Source organism: Solea senegalensis, linkage group LG1 (genome assembly GCF_019176455.1).
Source record: "Solea senegalensis isolate Sse05_10M linkage group LG1, IFAPA_SoseM_1, whole genome shotgun sequence".
Taxonomy (NCBI): domain Eukaryota; kingdom Metazoa; phylum Chordata; class Actinopteri; order Pleuronectiformes; family Soleidae; genus Solea; species Solea senegalensis.
This window is the reverse complement of record NC_058021.1, coordinates 26,970,304-26,992,988: the sequence shown is the minus strand read 5'-3', so window position 1 is coordinate 26,992,988 and position 22,685 is coordinate 26,970,304. Positions and strand designations below refer to the sequence as shown.

Genomic DNA, 22,685 nt, shown 5'->3' with positions numbered 1-22,685 from the left:
GAGGAGCTGTTGCTTATAAGATTCCCAATGCCATTTTAAATATTTTTCAGGCACTTTAAACAACAGAAGGATAATCCTGATGTGAACTGGAAAGTAGGTGAAATAATATATTGTTGCAATAAAGCTGAATACCTGTGTGACTTGAAGTAACAATAATTCCTCGGCTTGTGTGTTCAGTTACCAGAGGATTTCACCATGGCTTGTGGAGCAGGACAGGGTGAGCTCGAAGTTGGTGGTGTCTTCCTGCGAATCTTCATCGCCCAGCCAGGCTGGGTGCTTCGCAAACCTCGGGAGTTCCTGGTTTCTCTCCTGGAGACTCTCACTGAGTTGCTGGAGAAGAACAATCCCAATGTGAGCTTGCTTTATTGAGAGAAAAAAACTTTATCTTTCTCTTTTTTCTCATGGCTTCCTTTACTGACTGATCTGTGCTGTCCTGCAGGGGGAGGCACTGGAGACCGTTACTACGGCAGCAGTGTGTCTCTTCAGCACGCAGAGCCAGCTGGCTGACCAGGTTCCTCCTCTGGGTCACCTGCCTCGCATCCTGGCAGCACTCAACCACAAGAATAACGCCATTCCCAAGAGTGCCATCCGCCTCATCCACGTGCTGTCAGACAATGAGGTAGAGAGTTTACTAACTTCACTTTAATTTACAGTTCTCTACACAGCACTGATTGATTTACTTTGTGTAGACGTTGCCTTCTGTACAAGATGATGCATTGACTCAAGCTGTCATGTTGTGTGTAGCTGTGTGTGCGCTCCATGGCTGCTCTGGAGACCATCGGCCCCCTCATGTCTGGGATGAAGGCTCGGGCAGACATGGCTGGATTAGCTTGTGAAGCCCTAAACCGCATGTTCCAGAAAGAGCAGACAGAACTGGTTGCTCAGGTAAAACCTCACCATTATAGTTTTTTTGTTTTATCCTTTTTAAGAGTGTGTAGCCTAAATATACTACATGTTATTAACAAACCAAACAGGCTCTCAGAGTGGAGCTGGTTCCATACCTTCTGAAGTTACTGGAAGGAATCGGTCTGGAGACTTTAGACAACCCTTCAGCTACCAAGGCCCAGATAGTAAAGGCCCTTAAGTCCATGACTCGCAGTCTGCAGTACGGCGAACAGGTAAAATATCATCAATCAAATCTTTGGATAATTATTGCTGTTGTCTATTCAGTAATTTGTCTCCTAATAACTCTTGCTCCAATCACTGCTTTGCAGGTGAATGAAATTCTTGCGAAGTCCTCGGTATGGAGTGCCTTCAAAGACCAGAAACATGATCTTTTCATCTCAGAGTCTCAGACTGCAGGCTACCTGACAGGTAAAGCCATCTCATGAACTTAACCTGCCATTTTCTTAATGTCTTTCTAAGTCAGTCTTAAGTGTCTGTCTCTGTGCTGCTGTTGTCGAATCTGATTGCTTTGCTTTATCCTATAAACCTCGTGGCTGACTCCTCACTTGTACTCAAACCCAGCGATCCTTCTTCTCTCTAACTTCCTGGCTCTGTCCTTTCCCTGCCTTGTTGTCCTTCATATATCCTTCTCAGGGGTTTCCACTCCTTCTCTCCTGGCTGCCAGCAGCCCACTGCGAGGTGGGCTCTAGACTTCTGAGCTGGGCCTTCACAGCCCTCCTCTTTATTGCTCTGATGCAGGTAGTCTTTGTCCTCACTCCTAACACTAATCCCTTCCTCTTAACTGCCATCTGCAACTATCACTTAACGCTCCATTTTCCACCCCTCCATCTTTGTAATGCTGATAAGTGTCATACGTACCTCAACCACCATTTTTTCAGTCTCACTTGAAACTTGAACATTTGGTGGACAACAATGCCCTTGAATCTCTCGCATGATGTCTTTACTGCCCCATGTGATATTTTGGAAAGGCTTCTGGGTTTCCTGCCCTCTGTGGGCAATAAAAAAAAGTATTGTCTACATTGGGTTTAAATGGTCTTGTGCTTTACTAGTGGTACACTGCAGTATTGCCATTCACTTACACATTCATGCAACTCATCTATTAGAATTTCATTTTGTGCGTCGTAACTAGAAGTTTGCAAAATTTCTCCCAGTGACACATCTGTCTTTGGGAATCACTGCAGTAGTCGATGTCTTTGTAGTTCTGTGCGTCATTGTCGCTGACCATTAATGTTTTAAATATCCTCACACATCAGCCCTGCTCCGAATCTAATCTGCCATTGTCTCATCTGCAGGTCCAGGAGTAGCAGGTTACCTTACAGCAGGAACTGGCACCACGGTAATGTCCAGCGTCCCTCCGCCTGTGGACAACGTCATCGGAGACCAGGGCTGAAGAACACACAAACATGGTCACGCTCAGGCACCCAGGGTGCCTCGCAGCTTCACAGCTGCAGCTCAGAGAAGGACTGCTCAGCTCCCCAGACGAGGGGATGGAGAGAGAGAGAAAGATGGAGGAGAGTGCGCCGCCTCTGCGACACCTCCTCCAGGATCACTCTCCTCCCCTCTGTACAAATGGCACTCAAGTATTCATAAACACTTAGAAATTGTTTTAACAGATGACCACATTTTTGTTTCTGTGCTACTTTTCTTGTTTCCAATGACACAGAAGAGTTTACTTTTTGTATGAATATATTTTTTACTCTAGATTTTTTGTCTTTGTTTTTTTTTCCTCCATGAAAAGACTGAGGGTTATTATTGGCAACCTTTCTCTTCTCCACTTTCCTATTCATTTTCGTCATTTCCTGATTGGCTAAACTTATCTCCATTTCCCATCTACGTGAAAGGCTGGCCTTGTGTGAGATGCATCTGTGCAGAGGATCTTGCCACCTCCTCCATTAATATTTGTTGATGTAATTAATTCCTATTCGGAAAAGGAAAATGTTAAATTAAAGCACCATAAAACAGATGCCACTGGAGCCTTCAGACTAATGCTGTTCTCCTGCCTGGTTTGGTCAGGTTTTTCTTTTACCCCCTCTTTCAAGATTTGACTGATCTGCTCCCGAAATGTTCAGCCTCTTATTCCTCTGATCTTAAATACTTAATTCTGCTTTCTCTTTGAAGGCTGCCCCACCTGCCTCACATTTTTACAGTGATTCTACTTCTCCCCCCAGAATGCAAAAAGCACTAGAATATTTATAAAGAATAATAACCACCGGAAATGAGCTTCTGCTAAGATGTGACGAATGATGTTGACTCTTGATTATGAATCTATGTGAAAGACTAGTGCAATTTGTGAAATGTTAAATGTAATATTACGTATATAAACTTTCTATATTGAATGTACATTAAAAAAAAATAAATCGGTCGCACTTGTACATAAAATTTTAAGAATAAAAGGGAACCCACAGTGTTGTTCTTTTGAATTTACATCTGTGTTGTTGAACTCATGAAGCGTGTGAGCTGTGTCGAAATGTTTGAAAGAGTTGATGCATAAAATAATGTCTTTGCTAAATTGAAAATGAATCACATATGTTCCGTTTATAATATCCCACTCAAACCCAGGTTATCACATAAAAATCATCTACATTACATCTGGAACATAAATACTTCCAACTCAAAAGTATTTTTTTCCTGCATAATTATAGGACTTTTTTGTACATAATATTAATTGGACCAATAATTGGTTTTGTAATTTATTTCTATGTACAGAGTATACCTTTGACCAACAATAAGTCAGAGCAACAGAGTCCATGCATTTTCACGTTGAAATAAGTCGAGCTGCAACTAACAATTATTTTCATGATCGAGTCATCGTTTGGTCCATTAAATGTCAGAAAACGTTAAAAAATCAGTGTTTGTCAAACCTGGATGTTCTCTGTCTTGTTTTGTCCACAAACCAAAATGATTCACTTTTAATGTTTAATGTTTTAACCTTTGTTATATGGAGCAAAGAAAGGTAAAAAAAATACATTTAAGAAGCAATGACAAATGAAAAAAGGTTCAAACCGATTAATCAATTATCAAAATAGTTGACGATTAATTTAGTAATTGATTAATCGAGTAATTGTTTAAGCTCTAAATAAATAAGACACTGCATTTAGTTAATTAATCAAATAAACTGTCAGGACATGTTGGGAATAGATACAACTTTGAACTAAAGATTACATGTAGAATTGTGTAGGCAACTTAAAATTTTAAGACGACACACAAAAAAGGGTCTCATGATTGGTTATTTATCACAACTAATTGTACATGAAATTATATATATTTAATATTTTTATTTAATATATTTATATTATATTTAATTTATTTGTTTGCCATCTCCATTATCTTCTTAAACTGTCATTTGCCAGGTATACCAGGTATACAGTTTAAAGACTTAATCCTAAAAAGTCCACCATTTGTTTGAAAATAATATAGTAACAATTATATGTATGGAGGGATTTTGATCTTAAATGTACATAATGTTTGTGATATAGATAAAAAGGTTACAAACACACATTATGGTCATATTTAACACATTAATGATTAATGAAGGATACATAGATGACCATACTTTCTGCAATTTAAAGTATATCAACACTTCACCCGGCCCTGCGATGGACTGGCGAACTGTCCAGGGTGTACCCCGCCTATCGCCCGATGTAGCTGAGATTGGCACAGCACCCCCCGCGACCCTCTGGTGGAGGATAAAGCGGTTAGATGATGACTGACTGACTGACAACACTTTACCCACAGGCAGTATACATTTAACTTAATGCTGAAAATCCCACAGCAGTATTTTTTTTTTCTGTAGCGGAACCTTTCTTTACCGGTGCCCTGTTCCTCACGGTCAGATCTACAGTGAACACAGGAAAGTGCACAGATGGCGCGAACAACATCAACAAAGAATCAATTTCAATTTCGCTTAGCTATTATACATTAAATTATTGTAAACATTGCAAATAATTTCATCGTAGACGTGTAGAATAGTAACCTTAGCTTATGGTTTGGAGAATGTGTTTGTTTTTTTAGTATTTTCAACTCCAAGTTTGAATGTTAGCTTGGTTTCCTTCCATGTACGTCAGTCCAGGCTGTGTCTATTATTAGCGTTAGAGAAAGTGTTTTATTTCGACGACTTTCTTCGCGACGTGTCATAGAACTGTTAAACTAATGACTCAATGACTAGTTACGAGTCCATTCTCATTGCTGTCATAGTTACAGATTTAAATGTATTAACATCCTGAGGCCATAAAGGGGTGAGTAGTTATCTGTTTAGTTGACATTTTGTTGACAAGAACAATTAGTCAGACACGTTTAAGTTAATGTTATAATTACTGCATATCTCAGTCTATAGCGGTTTCTTATTAGGTCGGTGAAATGTAAGATGTTGACTCATAGTTCTTGCATATTTCTGTAAACGTTCCAGCCACTGTTCTTTATGCTAAGCTCCTGCACTTATGCCTATCCAGGTTGACCATGTCCAAAGGAGACCAGGAAGGCTTCATTGTGAAGTTTGTGGAGGTTAAAGGCCAAAAATCAGAGTATGCCACCAAGGCTTATGAGGTAAACTCTACTCTCAGTCTCATTTCTTGTTGATGTTATTGGGTTCCTGTCCTTCCTTTTGTATGCAGTTGATAATATAACTATTATTATTATGTGTTTTACAGGCCATTTTGGAGCTGCAGTCTGAAAAGTACTTAAAGTCCATCGATGAGGATGCTGTTTTACAGATGGATCAGAAGGACAAGTCTCTGTTTGTGTTCAGCGCATTTACCTCCCCAGCTTTTCTGCACTGCAAGGAGGTGGGACTCATACGTTGATAAATCTACACCCAGAATTTTAATGGCTTTGGTGAAATATTTAAATGCTGATTATACTGTCTTTTTCAATATAATCTAATTGTCATGTAGCTTGGCTGCCGAGTCGTGAGTCCACTGGTGGTGTTGTACTGCCTGCAGCAGCAACGTTGTGTCCCCAAAGCAGAGAAGCCTGTCTATAACATGGCCATGGCTGATGTCACCGTTTCCTGCACCAGCCTAGAAAAAGTAACACGGGTTAGTTCACTGTGCATTAAATAACTCTGTATAATGTGAGTACAATGTAATGAGTACAATGGGGTTATTGATAGTTTGTCTAAGGTTTGGATGTTTTGAATTGATTCAGTTAAATTTTTGTGATACAACAATTCAGTAGAAAACTTGCTTGTGAAAACTGCAAAAAAATGTTTTGTGATTAAGGTGATCTCACATTTACAAATTATAGTTGTATGCTTTGAGAGGACACAGTGTTACATTACATTACAGTACATGTCATTTAGCAGACGCTTTTATCCAAAGCGTCTTAGTCGAGGTAGAGTCGGAACAAATGTGTTTTTAGTCGGCGTCGGAAGATGTGGAGGCTTTCAGCTGTCCGGATGTCGATGGGGAGATCGTTCCACCATTTGGGAGCGAGGACAGTGAACAGTCTCGAGTTCTGCGAGTGCCTCTGTGATCCTCTCAGTGAGGGAGCAGCAAGCCGGTTTGTCGATGCAGAGCGGAGTGGGCAGGCTGGGGTGTAGGTTTTGATCATGTCCTGGATGTAGGCTGGACCGGATCCGTTTGTAGCATGTTCATGTGTTAACATGAAAATAACTTGACATAACACATGTAATCCCAAAGTATGTTTTTGGAATTTCCTTACACGGTAATGCTCACTGCCTTTTTACAGGCAGAAGTGATGGATCTGGTGCAACTCATGGGTGGACGGGTTTATCTTGACCTGAATGTATCTGTCACACACCTGGTCGCAGGAGAAGTTGGCAGCAAGAAATACCTGGTCGCTGCCAGCCTGGGTAAACCCATCCTCCTGCCCACATGGGTCAGAGCCTGCTGGGAAAAATCTCAGGACAGGTACACTCTCAATTTCACTGATATATCCACCCTGATATTTGCATTATGTCTTGTTTTAACCATTATCTGAATGTCACCTTTTTTCCACTTACACTATATGTAATCCATTTATCATAAGTGTAGCATGGAATTAATAAATTAAAATATAATAAGAAATGCTAAAAAATAATTGTCTTTTCTTCTTTTTCTCCTTCAGTCTTTTCAGATATACAGATTTACCCACTGAGGACTATCTGTGTCCAGTGCTGCGAGGCTGTAGTGTGTGTGTGACAGGACTTTCCAGTACAGAGCGCAAAGAGGTGCAGCGGCTCTGTGAACAGCACGGAGCCAACTATGCTGGTCAGCTCAAAATGAATGAGTGTACACACCTCATAGTTGGTGAACCAACAGGTACGTCACCAGCAGTTTTAGTGTTATAAGCACTTTTTCTCTCAATTAAAGGTTTCTGTAGGACTTAGTGATTGTCATTTTTATTTGCATGAGTTATTCAATCTGTATAATAATTAAAAAATAGTAATATGTAAATAGTAGGAATTGCTAGTAGCTCACTGATGATCATTTCATAAAATATATTGGCAAATATTAACTTATTTTCACACATCTAGCATCCAAATGTGTGGAATATGGAATATACCGCTTTAAGGGAAGTTATCCTCTCATGATTGTAAGATTTGGGACCAATAACCAGCCAATTTTAGCATTATCAAACTTACTGTACAGTATATGTTTTAATCAGATAGATATTTTCATTGCTTTACATGGACTTGGAGAATTAGTTTGAGTGTTTGTGTTTGACTGCAGGTCCGAAGTACGAGTGTGCGCGGAAGTGGAACGTATATTGCGTGTCTCTGCACTGGCTGTTTGACAGCATCGAGAAGGGTTTTTGTCAAGACGAGAGCAGATACACTATGGAACGCAATTCATCAAAGTCCACTCGACAGCACACCTCCACCCCCACTGGTACCAACAAAAAGGAGGGTGAGCCACAGATGGATGAGGCAGTTGGTCATTTAATACTTTTGTGTTACTGTTTCTGATTTGCATCATCAAACCTGTTAATAATATAATAAATCATTTATCATTTTTTTAACACCAGCTGGTCTATCACTGTTGGGCTTGAGTCACATCTCTGTCAACACCAGCATGACGATTCAGGACACGGCCCTGTCCAACAACACCACCATCAGTCGCCTGGAGACTCCAGACCCTGTTGACAACCTGGACCTCACTGTCTGTCCAGCTGATGATTTACTGGACGGCTGTAAAGTAAGTTTAAATATTAAAAAGATTCTTCTTGAATCTTGACTGATAATGTTAAAGAGTAATCTGAGTCACGCTTCTCTTTAATGCATTATAACACCTTATACACCTAATCATTATGATGCATCTACAGTTTACAGCTGCATAACAATTCTTTTGAGTCATCATTTTGGTCCATAAAATGTCAGAAAATCACATCATCATTTCAAGGTGTGTTTCCAAAAACCACGGCAACCATGATAGTATATTACACACTTAAATGTTCTGTAACAAGAACACACCAATGTGTGCAGTTTTGCCTTTGACTTTGTTTGTCTAGGAAATGCAACAGGTGTCTGTATGTTTGGCTTTTATTTGCATATCTGTCCAACAGGTTGGCAGGTGACTTATATGGGCACCAGTGCGGGCTGTTCCGACTACTTAGTATAAATCAGTGCAAGCTCTTATAACTATGGTTATGCAGCACTATAGATGCACCATAATGTGATGTATTATAGACACAGGCTTTATCTGATTAATTTCTCACATGTAAAATGTTGTATAGCTGTACCTTTGCGGCCTGCCAGGCAAGAAACTGGACAAACTGCGGCGTCTTGTGAACACGGCAGGTGGTCTGCACTTCAGCCAGCCCAGTGAGGAACTCACACATGTGGTCATGGGAGAGCTGGATCAGGACCTCAAGAACTTTGTCTCCAAAGCCAATCACAGGTCTGTAGGACACAGAACATTTACTCCCACCAGTTCAATATATGGGTTGTTTAAAGTTTTATTCTTAACAGATTTTAAAGATACTGAATGTCTGGATTTCTAAACACACAGAAACAATACAAATACAATGTTAAAATGGATAAGTATAGCCTACATTGACACTGATGTTCCAGTTAAGCATCTTTAACATTAAAAACTGTTTCCATAACTAGACTGCAAAATTGTAGTTGGGAAATGGCTGATTTCGATAATTTAAAGGTTACTAAAAGTGTCTCTGTTTTTACTTCCCAGGCCTCATGTGGTAACAGTGCAGTGGCTGCTAGACAGTTTCACTAAGGGCAGTTTAGTCCCAGAATCGGGCTATTTCCACTCTGACTGTCTGCCCCCTGCTGTGGCCCCTGTTTCTGTGCCAGTCCGACACACTCCCATCTCCCGGCCATCACTTGTTCCTCCTGCCGTCAGTCCTAACACACCCAGGAAAGCAGAGGAGGATCTGTTATCACAGTACATGGATGATGATCCGACAGTTGGTATGTGTCAGTTATTCACGTGTTTATATAGTGTCATTATGTCTAAGACATATAAAGCCTGGTCGTTATATCTTATTGGGCTTTTATCCTCCAGTAGACATGCCACCAGAGAGCAACAGGAGACAATCCACAAGTACAACTGCACAGCCTCAAGCTGAAGCCTGGTCACAGAACCAGACCAGAGAACAAGAGCCAGACTCGACCCTGCAGGAGGCCAGCGAGGCTGGACTATTTGCCGGGAAATGTTTCCTCCTTGTCGGCTTCGGCAGCGAAGCGGAAGCTCAGCTCTCTCTGCTGGTGACAGAGCATGGAGGGAGGATGTTGACGGGTCGCACACGGGTTGTGGCCGACTATGCCGTGGTGCCGCTCTTGGGCTGTTCAGTAGAAGCCACAGTGGACGAGGTGGTCACTGATACTTGGCTGGTAAGATTCACACCCATGGTGTGTAGGCTGGATGATGACAGCATTAATGCATAATTTGTAATGTGTAAATAAATGGAAGATATTATTTGTTTACCTTTAAACAGCACAATAAAAATGCGAAATATACAACAGGAAATAGTTCCAAAAACAAAAAATGATCATCACTTTTGTATGGCATCTTCCCAAATAAATGGTATTTGTTGTTGGGGTTTTTCTTCCTCATATTTGTCAGAAAAACAAGGCATCTTAAGATTCCTTCTGGATATTTTTTGTCTCGACCAAATATGTCTGAGGTTCTCAGATTATCTAATAATGAAAATCATGCAGGATGCTCTCTGTACATTTAAATTCTGACGTGTGTTGCTCTTGTTACTTTTCAGGCCATGTGTGTGGAGAAAGAGTGTGCTCTGCAGCTTTCTTCCAACCCTTTGTTCACCCCCGTTCCTGTGATGGACGGACGTTTCCCTCTTAAAGACTGTGTACTCTCCGTCAGTCAGTTTACTGGAGCAGAGAGAGAATCTTTGGTGGAGCTGGCTAAGCACCTTGGAGCCAAGTACGACTCTCTTGACAACTCGCATAAGCCATTTTTGACATGGTTCTGTCATAATTTTACCCCCATGTGGCCTTTCCCACTCATTTTGAGCTACTTTAGCTAATAAGTCTCCAACTTTTCTTCTCTCCCACCACCTGCAGTGTGCAGGATTACTTTGTACGCCTGGCCAACCAGAAGAAAGGCATGTTAGCCAGCACTCATCTGGTGTTGCAGAGCCCTGAAGGCACAAAGTACCAGGCGGCAAAGAAATGGGGGCTCCCTGCTGTCACCATGAACTGGATACTGGAGTCAGCTCGGACCGGTCAGAGAGCAAAAGAGGAGAGATTCCTGGTGGACCTGCCGCCGTCGCCAGGTAAAATGAGTTTGGTAGCACTGTGTATGTTTATGTTTTATTTGTATGGGCTAGACATTAAGTACAACATCATAGTGTAATGGATAAGACAGACAACTTGTCATGTGATACTTAGCTGTATCTTTTACTTACTTTTACTACTTAATTTTGCTTTCTATTTTCACTGCTGACAGTTTTGCATCCAAACTGACACAATGTTCTTGTGCCACAGAGAGGGAGGAGGAGAGTTTTGTCGGTGCTTCTCAGAAACCCACCATGTTGCCTCCGGCTCATCCGTCTCCAGAGATCCCTTTGCTGGGTTTCCAGAGTGGTAAAGCCATTACACCTCTGGATTTAGGTCGCTTTCAGAGCAAAGTGTTCCGCTCTGTTGTGGACAAGATGAAGCCCAAAGACAGCACCCCAAAACAAAATCAGGAGGGCAGCAGAAGAAACAATCTTCAAAAAGAGCCCTCCCTGCAGTTGGACACTCCCTCTCGTTTCCTCAGCAGAGACCAGCTCTTCAGGCCATCTTTTAATGTCAAGGTCAGGAATGTCTGAATGATTTTTATTTAGAGTTATAGTACCATCTTTTGATTAAAAAATAATGAATGGACTGTTTCTTTTATTAAGGATGCACTAGGAGCTTTGGAGACTCCAGGTGGGAGATCAAAGCCAGCAGAGATGGTTGACACCCCACTGACAGATCTCATCAACCGCAACCTGAAGGTGGCTCTGGCTAATAGCGTGCGTCACCAGGAAATGCAAGCAGTCTCAGCCAGCCCCCAGTTTACCAAGACAGCTGAGAAGGAGGTACAAACCAACCAAACAGACAAAACAATACAGTTAATAAATTCTTATCTGACTAGCAGCACCTCTTTTTGCAAGTCATGATCATTTTAAGTCCTATTTATTTATTTATTTATTTATGTATTTATTTATTTAGGTGTTTTGCAAGGCTCCAGAGAAAGAAGCTGGTCCCCTGTGTGGTGTTGTGATCTGTGTGGGAAAGAAGCTGGCCAAAATGCAAGGTGAACTAAATGCCATCGCTGCCTCACTTGGAGCTGACTTCAGGTACGTGACGCATGTAACTACACACATGCATTCATGGTGCGGACATGGTACAAACACCTTTTCAAATATCTTTCCATTTAGGTGGGCTTGTGATGATACTGTGACACACTACATCTATCAGGGTCGAGTGGGAGACAACAACCGGGAGTACAGAGGAGTGAAGGAGAGAGGACTGCACATGGTCTCTCAGCACTGGCTACAGGCTGTAAGAATCCCACTGGCAAATATAAATAGAACCCAAGCCCTAATCAGTCAATCAAACTTTATTTATTTATTTATTTTTTTACAAACAAATCAAATGCAAAGGCCTTTACATGTGATTGATTTTCTGATTTACCATAGAACACAAATATAATGTGGATGTAATCTTTTGCGGTTTGAGTCCAACCTGGAAGTGATATTTTATTGAATAGCCACAAGGGGGCAATATAGCTTCCATCCATCCATTATCTACCGCTTTATCCTCAGGAGGGTCGCGAGGGGTGCTGTGCCAATCTCAGCTAACATAGGGCGATAGGTGGGGTACACCGTGGACAGCTGGGCAAAATAGCTTGTTGCACAAAATACTCCAGTACACATTTTCCCGAGTAGTTAATGGTGTTAACACTAGTTTAAATACTTTTAATATAACACAAAGCCAAATTTGTTCCCATGTAGAGAAAAATATGTGATTAAGCATGGCACATACTTGACACCATGTGACTGACAGTTACCATCCACTAGGTGCCTGGTTGAAGGTGGTGTCTGTAAGTTCTGCACTTGGACAATTTTTACCACTTTTTCTATACAATATGGTCTATGAGGTTTACTAAATAAGTCTTTAAATGGTTATATGTTCAGGGAATTAAAAACTTTAAAATTACTTGATGATTTGTCCATATTTTTGATGCTCATCACAAATAACACTTAAGATTTCATGCTGAATTTACCAGAAAAGGAATAGGAATCATTGAACAGGAGACTGAATTTGGTCCCCCTCTACTAAATTCTTAGACATTCTGAAAAGGAAAAGGAGCAGAATTTAAGCTGTGTGTTTTAAACCACCATGTACACTTAAAACAAATATCTGTAAGAGGGTACATCGAGTGATATGAGAATACACTTTATTTAATTTGGGATCTAATTTTCCTGGATGCTTCACTTCCGTGCCTCCTGCTGCCGCTGACATATTAAGCACTGCTCACTTAGATTAAATAATTATAATCCCAGTCATGACTCAATGTTCCCCACTAATTAACAATCATCCCCATGCTGTTTGTGTAGTGTGCTGAGGAGGCGAGACACGTGCCGGAGTCTCTGTATCCTTTCACCTACAACCCCAAGATGAGCCTGAACCTGAGCCAGGTGCCCAACAGCACTCAGAAGTCTCCGCCTTTAACACGTACACAACTGCGAAACATCGCAGAGACCAGTGACAACAAAGTGAGTGTTAAGGATGAGAAGATTCTGTGTGTGTTTTGCAGGAATATTTTATATCCTTTGTCGTTTCACACTTAAATATCGTCTGTCCCTCAGCCTGAGCACGATACCACAGAAGATGCTACAACCTTGCGTCGCGTAAGTGATGGAAGTGTGGATCAAGAGGAGATGAATGATTCAACAGAAAAGGGTGGTGAGTTTTTCTCTCTAATCTGTCTCATCTGTTTACATAAAGCTTTTGCCCCCTCCCCCTTTTTTTACAGTACATGGTGATTTATTTTAAGGATCTCTATTCCAGATATTTCAGAGAATCTGGAAATGAGAGAGAACCTGCAAAGACAGCTGCAAGAGATCATGACAGCCACCACGTTGACGACAGGCAGGCGAACCTCAGTCAGACTCGCCAGGATAGGATCAGGCGGGGCCGACTCAAGGCCCCACATACCTGATGGCAGCCGACTTGGACGCAGTGGGAACAGGAGAACTCTCGAGGCCCTGAGGTAAGAAAACAAAGCATGGCCTCCATCTTGTGCATGTTAAGACTTTGGCCCTGGTGTAAATGTTCCTGGTCTGTCCTCGTTCCAGGGTTTCCAGAGAAGCAGCCATGGACATTAACACAGAGCCATCCCAGAGTGAGCAGATAGTGTGGGATGACCCCACAGCCAGGAAAGAGAGGGCAAAGCTGGCTGATAACTTGCAGTGGCCTGGTAGTCCTTCACAGCATTCAGAGCCTTTCCATCCTCCACCTCCCCCAACTGCAGAAAACAGTCATCAGAATGGAGAATCCATGACTGACTCTGAGCTGGTAGAGATGGGTAAGACGTCTGAAGGCAGTTGCACCCACTGCTCGTCTCGTCTTCACTTTATTATTATGACAATATCACTAACAGGAGATTTTTCTCCTAATGAGATTTGATTAAAGGAGAAGAAGATGAAGCATGTACTGCTGGTCTAGACAAATTTTATTACTCTATGGCAAAAGTGTCATGAACACATGTTGGAAACAGGTCATATCTTTCTTGGTACAGAGATAATAAATGATTACACCATGTACAGTATACTGAAGTTTGACTTTATGCACAAATCCAATAAAAAACAAGACCAAACAATCTTTTCTTAATAACTAGTTTATGAATAAGTTGGATATTGATGACATTTTACCCCATACAAATTCAATCATAATGTAAACTATGACTGTTAAATATAAAATGACATACTATAATGTGTTCCTATTGTTTTGCCCAACTTATTTTCATCAGTGAGGGTCTGCTTAATAATATTAGGAACACAGCATTTTTGGAAGTTTAATTGCATGAGTAATAAGCTACACTGACTTCCTGTTTACACTGTATGTTGCTTTTGTTTCCTAGCAACAGATTTATACATTAATAAAATCTTTTCATGCCAGAGCCGTACTGATGAAAGAAAGGATGGACTCCCAGTTAGTCATGAAACATGGGATATACATGTATACTCTTTTTACTCTTTCTTCTTCCAGCTGCTTGTGATGTCATTGAACAGCATATGGGCCAGAAAGTGACGACCCCTCAATCAAAAGAGTCTGAAAATAACGTCCTCACTCCAAACGCTCCCAGCATCGCCTTTCCTCTCGCCAAACCTCCAGTAGCACCAGAGCCACAGGTGAGGATTTAAATTTACACATGAACACATTTGATGCATTAATATCATTATTCAGCATGGGTTTGAGTGTAACTACAGCTGATTGGATTTGCAGAGTGTACTGTTTTTAAATTGCACCCCGTACCATCTTTTTCACTTGAGCCAAAAGCGTGTTTCGTTTTTCTCAGGAGGAGCATAAGAAAGAAAAGCAGCCACCCAGATTTCAGCTCTCCTCCCTCAGCCCTCAGGAACGCATTGATTACAGCCAACTCATCGAGGAGCTTGGTGAGTCTCTTGACTAATTAGGACTTTCCATCATTCTGCAGTTAAAAACAAACAAACAAACCAAAAAGACCTTCCCGAAGAGTACGAGTGAAGATGCCTTTTCTGCATGGGAATATTTCCTCCAGCAGAATGTGAGCATCATCAGATGAGCCAGAGTTTCAGTGGTTGTAACAAATTCAATCTTTATAGAGCATTAATCCAACATATAACTTCACATTTATGTGTCAGTTTCGAAGCCTTTACTCCTCTTTAAATCTCATTTGTAGTTGCGTCATCAGTCTGTATTTCTTGGTGCTGGGACGACAGCTTGTTTTACAATTCGGGCCTTTCACTGTACTTAAATGCTGATTTGATTTGTTTAGCGATCCTACGTGTATTTTTCAAGTCGATGGTCTCTATAATTGCGATTCTCTTTTAAGGTGTTGAGCACCAGGCAGGAGAACATTTACATTGAGACATTGAGAAAACCTGTCAATGTATTGGAATTCTAATATTTATGAATGTCAGAGGTACTTATTTGTTACAAAAGCAATCAACATGACAGTGAAAATAGTTTAACGGCAACATACAAAACCATATTCAAAACCAGAGAAACCACAAAAACTCATTTAGTTGCTACATTTAGCTGCCCCTCCAATAGCACAATAAATATGACTAGGTCAAGTAGTACATTTTATTTTAGTCTCCATCTTGGTCTACTCTGTGTTCACTAAGTTAGTGTTGTAAGAAAAGAAAACACTGGGGCCTTAGCCTGAAATGAATAAGCTTCAAAAGAAAATGTGAAATTTCTTTTAAAATCCCTGGTTTGAAGAAAACACTAATGAACACATTTTTTAACATAAATTGGCAAATGCTACTTTTAGCTGTTTCTGTTCATCAAGCAAGTCAAAATAACACTGTTCTGGGGGAGAAAACACGCTTTCAAGACGTCCAACTATTGTTACCCAAATCACAGTATAAAGACTACTTTTTTTTTACAGCCATGATTGTTGACACCAAGTGTCATTTTGAATTTGAGTTTCTGTGTTTTACTTTAGGTGGTGTCGTCCTGGACAAGCAGTCCTTTGACCCCAGCTGCTCCCACATCATCGTGGGGACTCCTCTGCGCAACGAGAAGTACCTGGCAGCGATGGCAGCCGGTAAATGGATCCTGCATCGCTCGTATCTGGAGGCCTGTCGATCTGTGGGTCACTACATCCAGGTCAGAATTCAAATGAGTTACTCCAATTTCACTCCTCCTCACTTGACTGCGATGAAACAATCAGTGATATGAGTTATTGTTGTGTTTCTTGCTCCAGGAGGATGAGTATGAGTGGGGAAGCGGCTCAATCCTGGACGCGTTGCCTTCCATCAACTCCCAGCAGAGGAGACTAGCTTTAGCCGCCATGCGCTGGAGGAAAGCCCTGCATGGAAGCTGTGATCGAGGGGTACTTATTCACCGCAGGGCTCACTCGTATTTTATTATCTGCTCCCTGAACAGTTTATTTTATTGTGTGGTCCCAAATAAACATGCATTTTTTTTCAGGGTGCCTTCAGTGGATGGACAGTCATGCTAAACATTGACCACAGCAGAGAATCAGGCTTCAGGCGGTTGCTGCAGTCTGGTGGAGCAAAGGTCGGTGCTTGTTTATTTATTGTAGTAAATCTGACATTGTGTGTCCTTTTACCTGCTACTGCAGTCACCACATCAGTGAGAAAATAAATGAGGAAGATCTTTAATCAACTTGTGGCTCTGTGTGCAAAAGATGCTAATTATACCAGAACATTTGCACATTTGTGTTGGGATGGTGGATGAAGGTTGTAAGTTAGTTTTCCTAAACTGGGGCAATTTTTCATTCACCCTCACTTATCTTCTACCACTTTATCCTCCACATGCAATTTTTCAAAAGGGGGAAAAAGGTGCAATTCATACCTTTTGGAGATTGTTTTTGTTGTTGATGTGATTATTCTGCCTCTGTTTTGTTGTTGTGAAGAGAAACAATATGTTCTTTCTCTGACAGCAGGCTATTTTCATAGTCAATTCATCTGTCGTTTATTTTCTCCGTCAAGTAATCGTTTGGTCCATAAAATGTTGAAAAATGTTGACCCCTGCTTTGTTCACAAACCAAAGTGATTCAGTTTTAATTATTTATTTGTTAAATGGAGCAAGGAGCCAGAAAATATTTACATTTAATAAGCTGGAAAATCTGAAGGCTTTTTTATTTCTTTAAAAAACATTCAGCTCTGGCTGTAACTAATGATTATTTTCATAATCAATCAATAGTTATCAGACAATGTTGAAATATGTTAAGTGTTTCTCAAACTTCAAAATGATCACGTTCTCAAATATCTTGTTTCTACAAATATCTATAAACCAAAATCATCCATTTTTAATGATATCAGCTGTCTCGCTTGCTGCTGTTTCCCTCGTCTAAACTCATCACTCTATAGTGGTGTATTGGTCCGTTACTTGTCAATATCCCTGGATCGGATAATGCGAGATCAGATACTGTTCCTGCTCTGCTGTTGTAAACTCCCTCAGTCAGGTCTGATAGTTTTGCTGGACAGAGGCTGTTTTCAGATGAAGGACGAAACATAAAGATAATGTTACATCATTTCTGTTCAAGTTGGCACAATTGTAACATCAATGACGACAGCAAGCATGATATTTACATCAAAACGTCTGCTTTTTTTGGGGAGGTAATTTCTCTGTGATTCGTCTCCAGGTCCTGCCCAGTCCCTCCCCATCCTTGTACAAAGAAGCCACTCACCTGTTTGCTGATTTTAGTCGACTGAAGCCCGGAGACTTTAGAGTCAACGTGTCAGAGGCTACAGCTGAAGGAGTCACATGTTTGAAGCCAGAATATATCGCAGACTACCTCATGCAGGTGAACAGAGACTTCTCAATGTTTATTTGTCATGTTTATATAAAATAAATGTACAGTAGTAGCTTTCGAGTGTTTCAAATTACTTTCTCCTCCTAAGAATCACTTCCTCTATATACTTGGCTCACGTGCAATGCTGCTTAATCTTGGTCTTTGTGCACCGTCACTGCCCTTTTTCATCTTTCTGCCGTATCCTCCAGGAGCCGACTCCACCTATGGAGCCGTACTGCCTGACTGAAGCTCCCCCCGAGGAAACTCCCGATACTCCATCACGCAAACGTAAAGCAGCAGTCGACACGTCCAGGCTGAAAAAGAGCCGCCTGAACTGAAATGTAACTCTAAAATATTGTCCTCATAATCCCTGTAAAATTAGACTCTTTTTTTTTTTTTTTCAAACTGAAAATAAATATTGCACATTAAAAATAATAAAATAAATGCAGCACTGGTTTTTGTCAGTCTGTCATTTTTACATCAGCGCTCTGCAGGTGCTGCTGCCTGCACACTGTGACACTGTAGCTGTGATTGATGACTCAGTGAAGGTCTGGAGAAAATGTGGAGTCATGTTTTGTAATGGGATGCAGTTATATTTTCCTGTAGAGGGCAGTAGAGCTTCCCTTTTAGGATTCAAGCAAACGACAGAGTCTGTGATTTCTTCTTGTATGTATTGGGAAATCTAAGGTTATGTATCTTATCATTTTCTAAATTCTCTGGTCTGACTTCCTGCAGTGTTAAACTGATTGTTTGAAAACAGAAATGGCCTCTGTAATAACGAGATAGCTGTCAATGCAGTGATTCTGAGCCTCCTGTATCTGCTGTTGTTCTCCAGCACTCTGAAAACATCATGTTTTGTTTACCTGGTGTTGGTTCAGGCTTTTGATACAGTGATGCTCATTTTCAGTTCCCTCCCATATGGACGGATAAGTGGTTTAACCTGAGAGTAGGTGAAGGAGCTGACAGACGCAGGGTTTGAGCTGATGTTAGTGAGGTGGAGGATTAGAGGAGAAGGAGCTTGGAACTGCAGTAGGGGGAAGCAGAATGTATATGAAGATACATTTAGTTTCTCCACTGGTTTTTCCAATCGTGTGTAAAAATGAAGCAACATTTGCTTCAGGCTGCAACCAATAATCGATAATTTATCAATTTGTAAATAAATTAGTTCTGTTTAAGTGGGTTATTCAAAAACAAAATGAAAACAACTCTGATTCCAGCTTCTTAAATGTGAATAATTCCTGTTTCTTTTGCTTGTCAGTGACTGTAAATTGATCATCTCTGGTTTGTGGATGGAAACCAAATGTCATTTTTGGATTAGATTTGACACCAATAGACATTTTTCACACTTTTCTGTGTTTTTATGAACGGAAAACTTCAGTGAGGGAAAAAGTGATGATGAAGATGAATGTGCGTTGCAGTCTTCCAGGTCAAGAAACCCTGAATGAAAAATCATATTCTGTATGTGGCAGTACACGGTGAGCTGGTTCACTTTTGGTTTTCAGATGTTTGCATTAATAATCATGCATCACATGTATAGATGGATTACTTTCTTTACAAAGCACTTTGTATATTTACACTAAATAACTGTTCTAGTTGTATTTTCACAGAAGGTTACTGTATCTCTTCATAGTAATTTGGTACTAGTTTTAAGAATCAGTTATGCTGTTTGTTACTCTGATTTAGTTGCAGTTTTCTTGTATTATTACCATATATAATTGTATAAATCAAACTAAATCACTTTTAGGAAGGTCTCCTCATTTTACAATAAAACACAACATTTGATTAATCACAGCTAAGGACTAAAATGATAGGTATATATACATATATGTATGTGTATAAACAATTTGATCAATTATGGAATAAATGAAACAATCAATGTTGCTATTTGTGAAGCTGTGGTAATGATTATTTAACCTACAATTGCAGATTCATTTCACACTGATGTTTAGTTTGTGTGTTTGCTGTATTGTTAAACAAATATTTAAATAATATGAAGTGTAATTATTATATTTTACTGACTTTATAATCCTCAGTACTTATTTGTTGGTGTTTGTGTGTTTCTATATAATCACATAATCCCTCTTTTGTCTCCTGCTGTGCTCTCTTCTATTTCTACGATTGTGCTGATAATGAGCTGCTGTTAATCCACCTGTGTTTTTTTTTTGTTTTTTTTTTCACAAAGTCATTCATCCTTTCACTCCACAGAGAAACACACAGATCTCACTGCACGTGAACTTTTCTCTCTGAATTGTATGCTTTCATTCAACAGGTGTTGGTTGAAGTTGAGCTGCTGACTTTCCTCGCTGTCCTCTCATGTTCGCACGAGGCGCATCACTTTTCTCTCACTGTGTGTGTGTGTGTATGAGAGAGATAAATTAAAGATATTCCTGTCAGGGCAGTGGAGTTGTGCACAGAGAAAGAAAGAGAGAAGGATGGATGGATGGGGCGAGAGAGAGGAGGGAGGAAACTGCAGCAGTCCTCATTAAAATTCCCCGTCCGTACACTCGCCACTGAAAACCCTCCTGTAGTGGGTGGCACCGGCGTCCTGCGCGCCTTAATTGCGCACCAGGCTGTAACCAGCGCTCACGGATCAGTGTGGCCGTGGATCAAAATCACGCTGCCTGTGTGGCGGAGTTTCCTTCACTCCCTCCTCTCCTGATATTTAACCACGTCGAGGCTGAGAGAGACGGACGAGAAGTGAGTCCTGGAGGTCCAGCAAAGGGTGGCGCCCTGCGCATCTCATCCAGCGCCTGGACACGCGCTGTGACGCTTTCCCACGGGCAGTGTGCGGGGGGGAGACCCACAGTCAGTCACAGTCCTGCTCCTGCTGCTACTGCTGCTGCTGCTGCTGGAGCTTCACTGGCTTCTTGTTGCGGCACATGGTTGTGACATTTCTCGCTGTGGACTGGGAACATGTGCGTGTGGATGGTGTGAAGTGTGACACAGCTGCTCTCGGCTTCTCTCGGATACGACGAGTACCCGACGCTACGACGCACCTTGTGAAATATAGGTAAGAACATACAGTCTTTTTATTATTATCATTATTATTATTATAATTATTATTAGTATTATTGTTGTTGTTATTTCTGCCTCTGTGTCTCTGCTGTGATTGTATGTATTCTTGATTTCTCTGAGATCCGGGTTTCCAAGGCAATCATAGACAAAAGCATCACATCTACTGTATGTCAGTGCTGCATTCAAATATACACTGCAACACATCAGAGATCATACTCTATTAGGGGAATGTCTTCATCAGAAGTTGAGCTGCTGCTCCTCGGTTCTTTGAAACATCATTTGAAAGTCACTTTTCACCTGAAAATGACAACTTTTTCACTTTAATGAAGCCACTTTCATATTGGATTCAACGTCGTGTCACAGGCGATTCGGGAACTCTTATGTTTCATTAGATGTTTTTGACACTTTATTCTGGAGCAGGTGCGGTGAAACAAGACTGGCAAAGCAGGCATTCACCGGGGGGCCCAGGTAGAGGGGGGGGGCCCCAGAAAACTACCGAGTATTTAGCCGTTTTCAGACCAGCACTGACATTATTTTGAATGTGAGAGTGTCTGATCCAGAGGATTTCCTTGTTATTAATTGACACTACAAAGACAGAGTCATGCAGGTCATCTCTACGGACCCGTTCCAAGGTTAAGGCTGCACGTTCCATACGGTAACAGTGCTACAGATCCCTTCAGCCAGTTATTTACTCGCAAACCATTTAGATTCCACACTTTTTATTCCTTGAGGCAAATCCTTTTCACAGAGAGGAATGTCTTAGCCAACAAATGCGGTGCTACTGCAGATTTCACACCATTCACTCCAAACCTCTCTGAATAGTGGCACCATTTCCTCCCGCTCTTACTTCTGCACGCTGCCATGACGTGTGCATTTAAGATCCTCTCTTTCCACAGCCATGGCAACAACACAAATGTGACATTTGAAAAACCTGACTCTGTATGAGTCCACACCCAATTTTCCATTCAATTTAATGTCGGGAAATGACTTTAGTTCACACAAAATGTTCTATAAACACAACAGCCTGTATCTCCTGCCTAAACTTTTAATGCATAAACAGTTAATGTTCTGTCTATTGCTTCTAATTTTGGGGTGGTTTAGTCTAGTTTGATGGAGGGGGGGGGGGGCCCAAGGACACTCAGCCCGGGGGCCCCCAAACTCTCTTGAAAACACGTATGTTCTCCGGAAGATAAATGGCAAAGACTTCTGGCAGTTGTTTGCTGTCATCTCAGTTTATTTACACCTCTGGCTTTCAAAAATGAAAACTTTGCAGTGAAGAAAGAGAAAGAGAGAGAGAGGAGCAGAGTCATCAATCTTGAATGTCTCGACCTCGAGTGGACTTCATTCCTCGGGCAACGTGGCAGCAACAAAGCAGATAATAAGAGAGGCCACCGCGAACACGCCGCCGCCACCGGGTGTCTCATTTGAATGTGGCGGCTGCAGCTTTGTTTCCAGGAACAGTGGCGTCGTATAGAGCAGTTTAAAGTGAGTTCAGATTGAACCTGGTGCTCACTCTGACCATTGTGACAGGAATGTTTGGCTGTGTGTTCTCCACAGAAACCCCCCACTCCTTTGTTCTGGGGGGGGGGACAATCCTTCAGTGCCATGTGTGCAGAGGTGGGGGGAAGCGGGGGCGGGGTCAGTGTGTGTGTGTGTGTGTGTATGGGGTGGGGGCGTTATTGACATATGTAGCTGACAGCTTCCTCGCGGTGAGCTAACATGCTGTGATACCATGAATGGGTATTAGTGAACATATGAGCAAAGCACTCAACACTAATGAGGACATGGATGATTTGCGCACACACACACACACACACACACACAAAGCTCAGGTGCGCGATG

The 22,685-nt window shown here is 41.3% G+C and overlaps 3 protein-coding genes across 6 annotated transcripts in view; all 3 read left to right on the top strand.

Annotated features, from left to right (window-relative positions):
• Window positions 1-3,330, top strand: part of LOC122770741 (dnaJ homolog subfamily C member 13) — a 29,472-nt gene extending 26,142 nt beyond the window's left edge. The window contains exons 50-57 of one of the 2 annotated variants that reach the window (XM_044027834.1): window positions 51-93; window positions 178-351; window positions 440-619; window positions 745-885; window positions 975-1,118; window positions 1,215-1,314; window positions 1,540-1,644; window positions 2,199-2,259. In XM_044027834.1, coding sequence (XP_043883769.1) covers window positions 51-93; window positions 178-351; window positions 440-619; window positions 745-885; window positions 975-1,118; window positions 1,215-1,314; window positions 1,540-1,595 — 838 coding nt within the window. In that variant the 3' untranslated portion in view covers window positions 1,596-1,644; window positions 2,199-2,259. Of the gene's footprint in view, window positions 1-50; window positions 94-177; window positions 352-439; window positions 620-744; window positions 886-974; window positions 1,119-1,214; window positions 1,315-1,539; window positions 1,645-2,198 lie in introns of both variants that reach the window. The other variant, XM_044027826.1, reaches the window with a different exon arrangement.
• Window positions 3,331-4,725: 1,395 nt separating this feature from the next.
• Window positions 4,726-18,223, top strand: topbp1 (DNA topoisomerase II binding protein 1). 2 transcript variants are annotated; one of them, XM_044041011.1, is made up of 28 exons: window positions 4,726-5,141; window positions 5,355-5,448; window positions 5,553-5,687; window positions 5,796-5,939; window positions 6,592-6,773; window positions 6,970-7,163; window positions 7,575-7,751; window positions 7,870-8,039; window positions 8,578-8,741; window positions 9,033-9,271; window positions 9,369-9,694; window positions 10,075-10,247; window positions 10,388-10,599; window positions 10,811-11,121; window positions 11,209-11,388; window positions 11,522-11,649; window positions 11,731-11,854; window positions 12,913-13,071; window positions 13,165-13,261; window positions 13,367-13,568; window positions 13,654-13,883; window positions 14,567-14,709; window positions 14,877-14,973; window positions 16,011-16,174; window positions 16,272-16,400; window positions 16,499-16,588; window positions 17,679-17,840; window positions 18,038-18,223. In XM_044041011.1, exons 2-28 carry the CDS (start codon window positions 5,362-5,364, stop codon window positions 18,164-18,166), a joined length of 4,548 nt encoding a protein of 1,515 aa, XP_043896946.1. In that variant the 5' UTR covers window positions 4,726-5,141; window positions 5,355-5,361; the 3' UTR covers window positions 18,167-18,223. The 2 variants fall into 2 exon arrangements, with proteins under 2 accessions (XP_043896946.1, XP_043896941.1); XM_044041006.1 differs by having other exon boundaries at window positions 9,366-9,694.
• Window positions 18,224-20,288: 2,065 nt separating this feature from the next.
• tmem108 (transmembrane protein 108) overlaps window positions 20,289-22,685 on the top strand; it is a 51,229-nt gene continuing 48,832 nt past the window's right edge. Inside the window, exon 1 of one of the 2 annotated variants that reach the window (XM_044043740.1) lies at window positions 20,289-20,838. The gene's annotated coding sequence lies outside the window, so the exon portion shown is untranslated. The remainder of the gene's footprint in view (window positions 20,839-22,685) is intronic. The other variant, XM_044043722.1, reaches the window with a different exon arrangement.

Coding starts and splice junctions, on each gene's coding strand:
- topbp1 (XM_044041006.1), top strand. CDS start 5,362: ATGTCCAAAGGAGACCAGGAAGGCTTCATTGTGAAGTTTGTGGAGGTT. Junction 6,774..6,969: donor TGGGAAAAATCTCAGGACAG/GTACACTCTCAA, acceptor TTTCTCCTTCAG/TCTTTTCAGATATACAGATT. Junction 11,855..12,912: donor CTCAGCACTGGCTACAGGCT/GTAAGAATCCCA, acceptor CTGTTTGTGTAG/TGTGCTGAGGAGGCGAGACA.